At 41.7% G+C, this 14,798-nt stretch overlaps 1 protein-coding gene and 1 non-coding gene across 2 annotated transcripts in view; one reads left to right on the top strand and one right to left on the bottom strand.

Moving 5' to 3' along the window:
- Nucleotides 1-776: 776 nt before the first annotated feature.
- LOC132959339 (CLIP-associating protein 1-A-like) overlaps nt 777-14,798 on the top strand; it is a 36,060-nt gene continuing 22,038 nt past the window's right edge. Inside the window, exons 1-9 of the mRNA XM_061032259.1 lie at nt 777-1,093; nt 1,435-1,850; nt 4,754-4,832; nt 5,248-5,351; nt 5,530-5,621; nt 5,705-5,780; nt 6,585-6,682; nt 7,219-7,289; nt 14,546-14,686. Coding sequence (XP_060888242.1) covers nt 1,647-1,850; nt 4,754-4,832; nt 5,248-5,351; nt 5,530-5,621; nt 5,705-5,780; nt 6,585-6,682; nt 7,219-7,289; nt 14,546-14,686 — 865 coding nt within the window. The 5' untranslated portion in view covers nt 777-1,093; nt 1,435-1,646. The remainder of the gene's footprint in view (nt 1,094-1,434; nt 1,851-4,753; nt 4,833-5,247; nt 5,352-5,529; nt 5,622-5,704; nt 5,781-6,584; nt 6,683-7,218; nt 7,290-14,545; nt 14,687-14,798) is intronic.
- LOC132960111 (U4atac minor spliceosomal RNA) lies at nt 4,279-4,408 on the bottom strand. The gene has a single exon (XR_009667174.1). It is a non-coding gene; the product is annotated as a U4atac minor spliceosomal RNA (small nuclear RNA).

Raw genomic sequence — 14,798 nt, 5'->3', positions numbered from 1 at the left:
ACGTAAAAGCAAAAATTAAAAGTGAATTAAAACCCAAAACAATAGTAAAAGTTCTAATAGACACTGCTGCTGGGATAAAACACTCAACTAGAGGTCAAAGCCAAGGAAAAGAAATGGGTTTTTAAAAGTGACTGCTCAGTTGTGGCAGCAGATCTTATTTTAAATGGTAATCTGTTCAAAGTGTCAGAGCTGCAACAGAAAAGGCTCGATCGCCCCTAGTTTTGAGCCTTGTTTTGGGCACGTCCAGGAGCAGCTGGTTGGAGGACCTTAGTGCTCTGGATGGAGCATGAACCTGGGGGGGGGGGGGGGGGCAGAGCCTTCTCCATAGCTGCCCCCTCCCTCTGGAACTCACTCCCTACACACATTCAACACTGCACCGACCCTCCTACTTTCAAATCACTTATCAAAACTCACCTCTTCAAACAAGCTTTTAAGGTATGATTGTGATGTATTTTCTGTTTTCTGTAGTTTACCTTTATTGTTGTTATCTTTATGATTTGTGTGTAATGCTGCGATGTCCATTAGTCTGTCCATACTGTGCTGTTCTTTATGTTTTAACTATTGTAAAGTGTCTTTGAGTTTTTAAAAGCGCTTATAAATAAAATGTATTATTATTATTATTATTGTTATTATTATTATGAACATGTAGTAGTTCACTTAGGTAGTGAGGTTGGAGACCCTACAGTGTATGATCAGGCCCTGCTCCTTGAGGCGGGTGTTATTGCGCATGCCCACCAGCAGGCGTCGTAGTTCTGCGAGTTTCACACTGCAGGTTCTACGGCGTCTGCCAAGGGACATACATGATTTACTACGGCGATTTATCATTTTGTCGTCTTTAATTCCAATGAATGACTTGTGAATCGCAAGCTGTCTATGTTAGACTATGAAACGCCTCGAGTATTAAATAATAAGTAGTTAAACTACAGAGAGGGAAGAGGGGAAAGACATGCGGAGCTGTGTGAAGAAGTAACGGTAGTTTGTGGCCGGAGGCAGCGTCGCCACTTCGGACTTTTTTTTTTCAGTGACCGACTCAGTCCATCCGGTGAGTGAATATATAACCGGTAACGGAATTAATAACGCATTAATTAAACCGGTGAGTATTATCACAGCCTCTCCTCCTAACGGGCTCACTTAGCTCAAGTGGCTAACTCTAGCTGACCTGTATTTTTTTATTAAAAAGCTTGCTAGTAGCGAGCTAACGGGCTAGCACGAGAAGCTAACCGCTACATAAACTGTTTAACGTTCACCTGCGCGTCACCTTCCTAACGGTCACTTAGCTGAATTCAAATCAGCATTTTATCTTTAATTCAAAGCCTAAAAGTAAGCAAGCCTGATTTAAATCTAATAAATAGATAAATATAACTTTCAGTGTTAATGTGCTAGTTTGTAAACTTTGCCTAAATGTCGTATTTTTCTTGTTGTATTTAATTACAGGGGAATGAAGCGGAATGTCCATCGCAGCCACCGTAGGACATTATGGTGCGCATTTCGGCAACGTTAGCCGTCTCTTAATGCTTATAAGTGGTGTATAAACGGGGCTCCTGCAGCAGGTTTCTGGAAACTGAAGGCTTCAGGGTTCAAAACAAGGAGAGGAAAGGCCAGCTGGACGTCTGCTTGTGCCTTGAATTCTCCTGTCAACAGCAGCCATGGAGGAGGAGGTGGTGAGCATGGAGTTTCTGCTGGAGCAGGTGATGCAGAAGGACCTGGGGAAGAGGCTCCAGGTGGGCCAGGAGACCATTGAGCTCATCCTGGACGAGGGGAAGTCCCCAGACCTGGAACAGGACCAGGGCATGCTGGACAGGATGGTAGACGCAGTGGCCAGCTCCTGGGTCAACTCCAGCAACTTCAAGGTGAGGACAGTTCAAAAGGAGGAATGATGCCTTTTAGTGGAAACTGGGGTGGTAAATAAACATGACACCCTCCACCTGTCGAGACCTTTTAAAAAATAACATCAGAGAGGCTCTTTGCAGCTACACTGTACTAGGACTGGGCGATATGGACCAAAACTCATATCTCGATATTGTTTAGCTGAATGGCGATACTCGATATATATATCGATATGTATTTTATTAACAGTGAAAACACATGGAAAAATAAACTACCTGATTGTGAATTTAAAAAGTAATATTATAAAATAAAAATGTTGCTTAAATACAATAAAAGAGAGAGAGAGGAGGAGCAGGGTTAAGAGGGACAGACAGTCAGTCATCATCAGTGAGATGAGAAAAAGGTGACCTGGCACCTCTGGAACGTTATTTTAATGCAACATAAACTATATCCATATTAACGATATTGTCTTACCCTATATCTTGTTTGAAAATATATCGATATATCTTAAAAACGTATTTCCCAGCCCTACACTGTACATGGTTTTTGGTTTTGTAGACAGGTACTCATTTGCAAATGTAAAGTATAAAAGGACCACTTTCAGAGTCCCAAAGTTTAAACTGTCATCAACATATGATTTCATTGTCACCACGACAGGTGGTTTTGCCGATAATGTACTCTATTGAGTCAATTTAGAGCTTTTTAAAATGATTTATATCCTTAATATGGCAGAATCTTAAACTTTGACGCGATTTTAGTAAAAATAAAATTAAATAGCTGTTTTAACACCACCGCAACAGAGACCTCCTACTTCTTTTTAGTCACTAAAAATTGCATGCTTGCTTATTCTACATAAAAGCTGTCCTTTTTTTAGAGCTTTTTTTGGTGGCATTACCTAAAAGACCTTTAAACTTATTTTTTTGTCTGCAATTTTGAATCGAAAGGTGCTTCTCTGTTGTCGTGATAATGGATTGGCAAGAATTTGCAAATGGGAGAAGCGTAAAATGTAATTTCCTCACATTCATTCTTGCAGTTATGCTTCTCGTAATAATAGTAAATGTGTCAGTTTTTCTATTGAGACGATTTCTACTTCCTTGATTATTTTTTGTTTACTATTTTCCGTGCTCCTCTTAGTTTTTCTCACAAAGCTTTATTGATTCCTGGTACACTTTATTTAGAAAAACTACAGAGAAAAGGCACATACCACATGTTCTTCCTCAGATGTTTATAATATTTAAGAATGCATTTTCAGTCCAGTGTGAAAGAGGAATTGTCAAGAGCTCAATGTGTGTCATGTCTTTATAAGTGAGTAACTTCATTTGCAAAGGAACAACATGTGATGCCATGAAGGGCTCCAGAACAGCTGATGAATGGAGCTTGTGGTGAGATTGTTAAAGAATTTCCAAACTCAAAAGTTATTTTAGGAGTCACAAAAACTGTAGTTTGGTTGGATGTTCTGTTTTTTTTTATTTGTTACAAAGAAAGAGGCAGAAGAGACTGAGTGGAACTGAATACTTAAATACCTTAAAAACACTCAAGAGTCCACATGTTCATACACACATACAGAATACTAATACCACCAATCATATGGCTGCTTGCTGCGCTGCCCTGGAAACGCAGCGTCCTCCAGTCGGCCTAATATCTGCAGGTCTGTAATGGGGACGAGGCTCCCAGGCGAGTGAGGCAGCGTCGATGGCTGGGAGCTTAATTTACCCGCACCATTAGCCCAGTTTCCTTCCCCGTGTGACCGAGCCAGCAGGAGACGAGCAGCGAGTTTTACAGGACTGAGTGTTTCGATGTTTGGAGATCAGCTTCCTGTGTGTCAGATGTGTGTGTGTGAAAGATGCTGGTGGTCTAATGGCTCCTGTTAATTGATCGGAGTGCAGTGAGCAGACGAGCCGGGCCGTTACATAAATTAAAAGAGTGTTGAGCTGTGGTTAAAAACAGACAGCTTAATGGCAGAGCCCGACAATAAAAGTCAACATTTACATTTACGAGAGCTCCACCGTCCGTAGCTCTCTAGGACTTGCTGTGGAAAATATACTAGGAGGCTCGTTGAGAAACTCTGTGTCAGGTCCGAGTGGAAAATTCAGCTGTTTGCGTTCCGACAGCTTCTCCTGGAAATCTCTGGAGTTTTCTGTACGTGTGGTGTGGAAGCCCTATAAGGTTGCAGCTAACTGCATTGATTGTTTTATGGATTAATTAAACATTTAGGTCAATAATTTTTCCGAAAATGGTTAAAATGTTTATCAGCTTTCCCCAAAAAACCCAAAGATATAAAGTTTAATTTATATTTTGCTTTATATGATGAGGAGTTTGAAGTGTAAGATAATCAGTTTGAGTTATCATGTCTGCATGATAGATGCACTTCTATTTATCGACCAGCTGAGGGTGCTAGAGTGACACATAGGTTTTTATTTCTTTACAGTTCTTCTCTTTTGTTTGTAAAGAGGTTCCAAAAATTGCACCAGAGACTGAACATGAAGTTCAGGTGGTGCGTATGTGTTGATTATGGTGCCAGCAGGGAAACTCTCACTAGACGTTCATTGAGCTTCCCAAACCACCCCAAGACAAGGAAAGTTGATAGTAAAGTCTCTGATCCCTTTCTGTAAAATGTTCAAACCATCCTCAGTCATGGTTCGGCCTTAGTTCAGTGTTTTATGTCTCAGAATGAAAGATTTCATGGCTGTGTTTTGATTTTTCATCATAAAAAGTGTGTACCTTCATTATCTTCTGTTGATTTCAATGAAAACTCCTATTTCTGACAAATTACCCATAATCCTTTGCTGCCCAGATTCAAATCCATGGCCTTGCTGCTGACATCAGGCAGTAGTAGTTGTCTCTCTTGGATGTAGGGAGTATTCTGATGCTGTTTTTCAGCCTGTTTAGTTCATGTTTGATGGTTTTTGTTGTTTTTATGTTTCAGGTGGTTTTGTTGGGGATGGACATTCTGTCCGCTCTGGTCAGCAGACTGCAGGAGAAGTTCAGGACGCAGGTTGGGACAGGTGAGCTGCTTCTCATTGTACAAAAAATAGTCACTAAATAGAGCCGATATATTCAGTTTATACATTTATGAAGCTAACGGGTCTGTTCCAGCAGTTAAAAAGATTATTGACTGAAAGTCTGAAATGTAATTTAAATAAGTATTTTGCATTTCACAATATTTAAAGGTGGAATAAAAAACATTGATCATTATTATTATTACTTTTACCCATAATGCATCTCTTCCGTATTTGGTTTGATTGAGTTTCAGCTCGTATTTTCCCGCAGTCATGCTTAATGATATTACATTGAGATAAATAATTTTCCTTACAATAAGTTTCAGCCAGTAAAACATAAAATGGGGCGCTATTTCCGTCCCCTTTAAGCAGATTATATATTAAAAAGTCACTTTTGTTTCTGCCCTCTGTTCCCGCTCAGTTCTCCCGAGTCTCATAGATCGACTCGGAGACGCCAAGGACCAAGTTCGAGACCAGGACCAAGCTCTGCTGCTGAAGATTATGGACCAGGCCGCAAACCCTCAGGTGCTCAACAGCACACGAGTTCATCCAAACCTTTCAGTGTTCTCACAGAGGAAACTAAACCCTCCTGTTTACTGAAACGCCAACATTTACCATTCTTAGTTCTGTTTTGGTTTCATGTGGCAGCCTTTACAGAATCTGACTTGATGTATATATTCTTTGTGCTTTAACGTGCATCCAGTATGTGTGGGAGCGAATGATGGGAGGCTTCAAACACAAAAATAACCGGACCAGAGAAGGCCTCTGCCTCTGCCTCATCTCAACTCTAAATGTGTGAGTAACGTAATGTGATTTCTATTTTAATGACCTTCCTGTTCTTCTTGTGTTGTGAATTTACATTTCTTTATTTTTCTCAGGTTTGGATCTCAGAGTCTGACACTCAGTAAAATCGTCCCTCACATCTGTAACCTCCTCGGAGATCCCACAAGTCAGGTACGACCTGCAGCTTCACACCTGGACAGTAACTGTTGCATTACTGGGCTTTGACTGCCCTCTGCTGGTCGAGTTCAAACATTACAGCTTATCAGGGACCCTCAGACACAAACCAGGATTTCTCTGCTCTGGGTTCTTTTCCACCAGTGTTGATATACTATTGATATACTATATATTGATCTTGTAGAGGAAACATTCAGCTGTAGTTAGAGACGTGATACTTTGCTGGAATCAAACCTGTGACCCTGCAGCCCCCTACCAGACCCCTCTTCTCTCCTGCTGTGCTCTGTGTCTGAGTTTGCTGTCTACTGATTGGCTGGCTGCAGAGGTCTATCATCACAGGAGTCACACTTCCTCTTGAGGACAGGAAGCCATGCCCTTGAACTTCCCTTCCTGACCCCAAACACGCTTGCACATGTGCACTGCAGCACTCCTACTGCAGTAAAAACCAGCATCATTAAAATTATCTGATGGCTATTTTTTTTTATTTAACCTTTTAAAAGAAAGAAGAAATCAGCTGGAAACAAACAAACCTCACAGAATGGTTACTAGAGGCTGTTTTCCAGTCTTTTTAAAAGCCTTTTCTCAGAATTTAATCTGAGATTTTATTTTGTTCTGGATTCAAAGTAACAACAATGTGACCTCTCCCCAAGTGTAGAGCAGCGTGTGTTCATAGTGAGGGACATGCCTGAATTCAAATACACTAATGACAACATATCTGGAGTTTCATCTTCAAATGCACACAAGTACACCGATCAAAATTTAAGATTTGGAAGTTTCTATTTTCTTATCGTTGATCTGTAGGTGCGTGATGGAGCCATGAACTGCCTCATAGAGATCTACCGTCACGTCGGAGAACGAGTGAGAATGGACCTCGGAAAGAAGGGTCTGCCTCAGTCACGGTGCGATCACATGCTGTCTGTGAAAACAGCTTTTCCTCCTCCATTATTAACAAACTTTTAGAAATCTCTGTTAACATGAATCCTAATAGAGTTCAGGCATGTTGTTTGAGCTGTGAACGAGGACCCTGAACACAACCAAAGATTTGATGTGTGAATGATTGATTGATTTTTAATGTAGTCCATAGACTTTTGCTGATTTAAAGTGATGCATTTGAAAAGTTTCACACTTCTCAAAGTGTTGCTTTGAATCTGCTCTGAGCTTTTCTTGACTTCATGCTAAAACTGATCTTAGATTTTATTAGGTTCATATAAATACATTTCTACAGATCGACTGTGCGATGACTGTTGCACTTGTACTTTTGAGTTCCATGAGATTTCTCTTTGGCCTTTTTATCCTCTCTCTGTGGAAGTAGAAATCAGACACTTTTCTGTTTCTCAGAGAATCAGCTGCAGGCCTGAAGGCACCCGGGATGTTTGTTTCCTGTTAAAAATAAATGTGCTGATTTTCTTCCCCCGTCTCCTCCTTCTCTGTCCAGGCTGAACGTCATCTTCAGTAAATTTGATGAAGTTCAAAGATCAGGGAACATGGTCCTGTCTCCGTTGTCAGGTAAGATCATGTCTACGAGTTCCTGACTCATGCGCATGTTGAGCTTTGTTCTGGTTGTTTTGTTTTTGTCTGGTGTTGTAAGAAGTAAAACCCTCCAGGAATGCTCCACATGTGTTTGTTTATGCACCTCTAAGGCTGTCAACAGTTTAGCAGAGAAAACATTTAGTATGTCTTCACATCGAGGCAGCGACAGACAGAGCTTCCTACATTTAATCTATTTGATGAGTTTGCAGCAGGAAAACACTTCACAGATTGAGGGGGGTCTGAGAGACAGAAAATACAGATTTGAACTGTTTTAGGAGGCACAAGAAAGTGGTCGACACTGTGGATATGTTAGACAAAAAGAAGGGGCGCAGACACTTTGTGACTCTGCAAACAATATCGAACAATGTATGTGGCAAAATGAGGAATGACATTTTTTTGGCCTTATAATAAATGTTAGGTCTTGTGATACTTGTGACAAATTAAATTTTTTTTTGCATCCCTGTTGTTCTTCTGAGATTCACTTGGAGGCTTTAAATCTAATAATCAAAGAATGTGACGTTTGGAAAGTGAGTGAATATCTTCTCTATCCGTCTCTGAGCATGTTCAACAGTTTCCATCGGTCTGTTTCAGTCAGAACGCAACCTGAGCTGGTTTCTTTGTGCAGCCGTCTCACTTCAGGAACAGCACCTCTGCAGGAAAGGCACAGAAAAAGCTGAAATTAAGCAGCAGGGAATAGTGCACCTGTGGAATAAAAACCAGGAGTGTGACTTTGGACGGGTTTCTCTTAAACTTATTGTCTCTCAGAGCAGATCTGACTGACCTGATCTATGTGGTCACTGGGCTCAGCTTTCATCTCAGGGGGCTTAAACATAACAAAGACAAGACCACCTTCCTTTGGGGAAACGACAGGAATGTGTCGCAGGGATAATCTGACATAAAGGGAGGAGTTTCACCGTGCAGCGTTAGTGTCGAGGCTTTTGTTTTGGTAACTTAATCACACCATCAGATGACAGCGCTGCTCTTAGGGAAAGTTAACAGACGCTCTGATCATCATGATTTATTTTCTGCACTAGAATTAATGAGAATCTTTATACACATACATCCCCAGTGATACTGAATCTGTGGAAGACTTCTAGTTTTTTAAAATTTTCATGTGAAGCTGCAGCAGAACGTTTTTGTTTTTGCACAAGTATCAGCTAGATTCACAGAAAATAGGCGCTTGCAGGTCACTTGGCGTGATAATTAATGGGGCTTTGTTAAGATCACTGGACCGTTTCAGGGAATAATTGTCATCTACAGTAAGAGAACTAGTTAACAAGCATTAGTGAACTCAGCCTCAGTGTGTTTAACATCCTCTGAGTTAAAAGTGATAGGACAGTTTTGTCGAACAAGAGGACAAAATCACGTTCATCCATAAACAATGCAGAAAGTAAAAAGAGAGAGTTAAAGAAAAGCTGAACAAACAATACAAACAGGGGAAACAGACTCCGGCAGCTCAGGGAGGCGTCAGCTGTTGTCCTCATAGTCACGAGACACGTTTGGAGGGGAAGGGAGGAGACAGGACGGGCAGCCGTGCAACAGCAGGTCTGTTTCTCCTGCAGAAGATACACTGAGGAGTCGAGTCCCTGCAGGTAAATTTATTTAAAGTTAAGGAACTGCAGAGTTCCCTGAGAGAAAGAGTTTCTGTCAGAGTGTGTATTTGTTGTAAAACAGGTTTTTCCTGTCTGTCTTTGTGTTGAGAAACCTTGCTAATTGCGCTGGGATCATGGTTGTGTGCTGAAGCTCGGTGATGTGTGTAATCCCGATGTTCTGCTCTGTTGTTGTTCTTCACTTTGACATACAGTGTGCTCTATTACCTCTACAACATTTCAACAATTTCAACCATTCTCCCGGAAATGTTTGTTATTATTTGAAGAACATAACTGCTCTTGTCCTGATAGGGGAAGTTTTGTCCAGCATTTCTTTTATAGAGGAGTTGACTTTATTTTAAATGGCTTTTTATGAATTGCAGATTTGGTGCTTGTTAATGACTTTAGATTCTAGTTTGAGCACGTTTCTGCTCGTGGAGCTTATTAGAAATATGCAGAGGCTTTTTAGGTCGGGTACAATCACTTCTATCTGAACCACTTCTCTTGCCCGCTTCCATCGCTGCAACACCTGTTGGTTTGACCTGATAACTGCTCTCATATCTGGCAAACTGAGGGGCGTCCAAAACGGCCGTGTGGGGGTGTCTTAAAAGCGCCTACCTTCTCTGGTCCAAACAAATCCAGAGCATTCAGGAGCAGAATCTAAAGTTAGAAGGAGGACATACTGGCTGCTGCATTGTTGTCAGAGAAGCCAGCACTTCAACATAGCATGTTTCCTTAATATTCCAGAATATTTAGTTCGATAACTGAACTCAAACACTACACAATTTTATCTTTTTGAACATCATAGTTTGATGTATATTCTTTGTAGAGCTGGCTGAGAGACGCAGCCTCAGGAGGTCCTGCAGGGAGGAGTTGAGAGACGAGGACCGGTACTCGCTGCCAGCAGGACTCTGGTTGCACAGTTATAAACCTCCTGAATAATGAACACTGTGCAGGTTCACTGAATGACAGGCCGCCATGGAGCCCCTCACAGCTCTTAAATACTCAAAAAAAGAAAATACTAATTTATTCAAGGAGACATTCTGGTCATGATCCACTTGTGTCCGTACAGAATAGCAAACAAAAGACGCTACTCACAACAAAACAGGAATGCTCTTATGCACATACACTGAAGGAAACCAAACAGGAAGAGGTTTACTCCCAACAGGAACACACACTGAGCCTAAAAACCAAAACATTTAAATATATAGACCCTCACTTATTATCACCGTGTCTCATTGTTAAGGACATAGAATGATGAAAAAATGACTGTGATCTAAAAACTCGTACTTACATCCAAATAATCAGTGAGTATATTCTTCTTCTTCTCTCTAGTTCTTGACTAAAACAGCTTTTATACACAAGGGGAGGAGCCGGCCGTCCCGTCCATGTAAACACGGCTCTGACAACAACACAGCCAGCGGGACTCGAGCTTCTCCCTCATTATAGACAGTCAGGACTCAGAGACACATTTACACAGGATAGACTTGATTCATGATATATTTATGTGGAACATGTTGCACATTCTTCCTTTAATTACAATCCTAAAAATGCAGAAGATAAAATCCCATTTCAATCAGAAATAAAAAGAAGAATCTGTGTGATGATGAGGCTGTTTTAGGGTTCTGCATGGCCGGATTTCTGTGACTTCTGAGAATGTTTTCTCAGTTTTGTTTTGTTTGCCAACTTTCCATTTCTCCAGACTCAGAATACAAAGCCGCTCTTTATCAATGTTGCTTTTCTCCGGTGTAACTCCACACTCTCGCCTGTGGATTTTCTCAGTTTGAATGCATGTTAATCGGGTGAGAAAGTTGTGAATGAAGCCTGATAAGTCTGTGGGAACGTCCCTCCCACTGTTGTTCCAGCTGGATGTTATGTGTAGGAGACGGGAGGGGTGTTTCCCGCTTCATTCACGCGGCGTAAATCTCCCCATGTTCGCAGGTTACAGTTTACATCAGAGATTGTTTTTTGATGCAGATGTTGTTCTTAACAGTGAGGGCTGAAAAGGTGAATACTATGAGCTGCAGGTTATAAACAAAAGTATAGTGGAGGTAGAGAAAGATTTAAAAGTGGGTGATTTGATCTCTTAACCTGCTGATTACCTGTCGTAAGCTTCTCCTCCTAAACCTCGGAGCTGCTCTCCCACGCTCCCTTGTGTCGTCCCCTCTTCAGTGACGCGACACCCCTGAACGCATCACCTCTCCCCGGGTCATTTGGTGAATTTGCACCAGGGGGATCAGCTGTCAGACTCCATCAGACTCAGGGATCACAAAGACTTTGAGACGCTGCCAGGAGGAAAACTTGTGACCCGGAGCTTCGTTTTTTTTTACAGTAAACAAATTATATTATGTAATAATTTTCATCTGTCGTCATCATTCATTATTCGTTATTTTCATACTTAAGTTGTCCGGGTCAGCGCTGTTTAGACTGTGCTCTGCTGCTACTCCAATGACTAAAAAATCTGCTGTACAAACTGGAAGTTTGGAAAGTAATATGTGTTAGCATTAGCCAGGCTGTTGAAATGCATTATGGGAAATGTAGGATGTGTTGATCTTAGGAGTTTGAATCATTCTGCACTAAAGTTGATCTATTGAGAGTTCTGCTGCTGGATGGTTTCTAAGTGTTTTTTTTACATATTAAATAGCTGAAGTACTCTTTTAATGGTAATAATTCACTTAGGTTAATTTTTTTATTCTTTTAAAAAAATGAGGGTAGACTTTTAGGTAGGAGATGTGATTTCATGCATCTCCCAGCATAAATTAAATCAAGGCTGCATTTTTCCCAGTCAGAAACTGAGACATGAGTTTATGGATTCATCAAACATGCCGCAGGTATTAGGAAGTCAGATTCACAAAAAATCAAATCTCTGTCTCCAATTTTCTTTGCTTAATTTTGTGCAGAAAAATGTTCTGGAATTGTATTTAATTTCCGTTCAGAGTTATTATCTCTCACATGTTGAGAGCAGCTGTGACCTTGCTGTGATTAAAAACAATCGGCTGCTGCAGGCTGACATTAACAGTGACAGAGGAGCATCTTCCTCTGGAGGTGTCTCTCAGTTATTCCTGCTCCTCCTCCTCATTCTCCTTCTCTCCTGAGTCATGCTAACACTGTAGCTGTCACTCATCTCTGACTCCGCCCAGCAGCACTGCCTCCACACAGAGCATCAGGGTTCGTCCCCTGACCCACCCATCCCTTCTCCTCTCATTGGTCCGCTCCTCCCCGCCTCTCCTTCATCACTGCTCTCTATCCCCTCCCTTCCTCTTCCTCCTTCCTGCTCCTGGCAGTGTGTATGTGCATGTGTGTGTGTGTATGTGTTTTTCTGAAGTGAACTAGAGGATGGAGAAGATCGAAGCACATGCTCCCTGACAGGGGAGTGAGGAGGCTAGCAATTTGAGTCCCCTCCTTCCTCCCCTCTTGTCTCTCCTCAGCAGGAGGAAAAGATGTGAGGACCACAGAGCACCGGAAGACCACCTGACTGTCTGTCTCTCCGTCCATCTGTGTGTGTGTGTGTCTGCCGACATGCTGAGGAAACTGGTCTGCAGGCGGATCTGCTCCTGTAAGCTGCTGCTGCTCTTGCTCTGGATGCAGGGAGTGTTTGAATGCATCCTATAGAGGAGATAAAGAGAGGAGGATGCAATCAGTGCAGGCAATGGGAGCTCAATGAGAGGAGAAGAAAAGGGGGAGGAGGGGGATGCCTGGTGTGACGACGGCTGTAAATCCAACAGGAATGTGTCTTTGGCGTCTTGAATATAAACACAGCAGGATGGTTTCTTGGCCTGCTCACAGCTGGATTGATGTGTGAACAATGCATATTTTTGGAATCTAAATTACTAATTGGTACGAGAAGTTTTGGAATCGCTCCATTTGATGCTTTAGCCTGCAGCTGAAAGAGGCTGTAATGATTGCAACATTATCCTGTCCATTAACTCCTGTGTTCTCTGAGGTATAATCACTGTTTTTGTCAATGGAATCGGTGGCTTTATAGAGAGCGATGTAAACGCTGTTTCTGGTTAAAGGATTTTATTCTCTAACAAAGAAGGTCTCCTTTGTGAAACCTGCCTCCAAGGATCTGCACCTAATAGTCATTTAGACCACAAAATATGCTAAATAATATAGAAGTTTAGAAATGGCAGAACTCCTTCAACCTGCAACAGATATCAGGTCCAATTTCAAATCCTAAATTAAAAACTGTCCATGTAGATGAAAGACAAATGATGTTAAGCCATTTGTATCAAAAGTTATGTTTGACTTTTTCAAAATAGTTTTCGCATCAAAGAAGATAAAATGTCATAGAAACACAAATGACACAGAACAATCCAGAGGGGTTTTCCTCTTGAGCTAGTGGGCTCGGCACCACCCTGGTTTCTCCTCCTGAGCCTCAGGTGAAACGTGTGTGTGTGTGTCAGTCAAACTCACACACCGTCACCTTGTGTTGATATTGAAGGTGTTGCATCGTGCTTTATTTCTGCAAGGAGGAAAATCTGCAGCCTGGCGGCACATGACGGATGTGCTGGCTGAGTGCCCTGCCCCTGTGTGTGTGTGTGTGTGTGTGTGTGTGTGTGTGTGTGTGTGTGTGCGTGCATGTGTGTGTGTGTGTGTAAACTTTGAATAATGGAGGAGGATTGATTGCTCGTTGTGCAGATTCCTGTGCTGCACCGGGGGACTCACATGACGCTTTGGGGACGTTTCCACAGGACTGTACCTCATTGTTTATTTATTCAATGGAGCGTTTTAAATATGATAAAGAACCTTTTATATATATTGGATAGGCAAGGGAACCATCATTGGTTTCTCTTTGACGAGTCGGAAATTAATATGTTGAAGGCTACAGAATATTTAGATGTATGTGCTCTGAAAACAGACAGAAGAGCAGATGTTGATGTAATGATCTAATAGGTCACTGAACTGAAATAATTGATGCTTAACAACGTGGAGGCAACGTGACTCGGAATTAAGAAAACTTTTCACCTGTTTTCTGACATTTTCAAGCAAGTGATTGTTGTTTTAATAGAGAAACTAACTGGCAGAATTGAAAGATAAAGATCAATTTAGTTTTCAGCCCAAACTGTGAACGAAAGTCTTTGCATGGCAGCAGAGTCATTTCATCCTGCACAGCCCTTGTTGTTGTTTTTTCATGAACTGTGATATAAAAGAAAGAAGCAGCACATACAAGCTGGAAGTGGTTGTCCGTTCTGTTGCTTGCTAAATGAAATGAATTAATTAGATGATTGAAAGATGATCATGAAAGATGATAGATTGTGATAAACAACAATCCAATCAAACCAAGATCACTGATAACTAACAGCTGTTATTAATGGATGCTTCTGTGTACTCAGATGTGTTTTTTTTTTGTCCTCCTGTGGTCGCTCTTGACGTCTTACTGAGAACACTGGACTCGTTGTTCATTTATTGCCGATGCTTTGAGTAACCCTCTCACTCCTCACACTCGTCACTGCATTTTGTTACCGAGGCAGGAATGCGAGCTATGTCCTCAGCGCAGGACTCCTCCGGCACGCTGCTCCACATTTCTGAGATGCTCAACGCTGACATTTTCTTTGTGCTGTGCGTTTACTGAAGACTTGTTGTGCAGTGACTTGACCCCAACCCTCTGCCTCTCTGTTTTTTCTGCTCTTCCTCCTACAGACAAAAACCTTGAGGACGATGACTCAGCGGACGGTGGCCGCTCCTCATCCTCGTCCAAAGGAGCCTCGCTGTCCGGGAGGAAGGCAGTGAGCATGGGTTCATTCAGACGCCCCCCCTCCGCCTCCAGCACAAAGTCTGCAGGTCAGAGCTGACGATTACAAGCTAAATATATCAAAACCTGAACTTGTCTGTTTTTTTTAACTCTTCATCATTAGGTACACACATTCATTTAATACATTTTAAATACTCTAAA

Source organism: Labrus mixtus, chromosome 24, assembly GCF_963584025.1.
Source record: "Labrus mixtus chromosome 24, fLabMix1.1, whole genome shotgun sequence".
Lineage (NCBI taxonomy): Eukaryota > Metazoa > Chordata > Actinopteri > Labriformes > Labridae > Labrus > Labrus mixtus.
The sequence above is the reverse complement of the archived record's forward strand: the minus strand, read 5'-3'. Positions and strand labels throughout refer to the sequence as shown.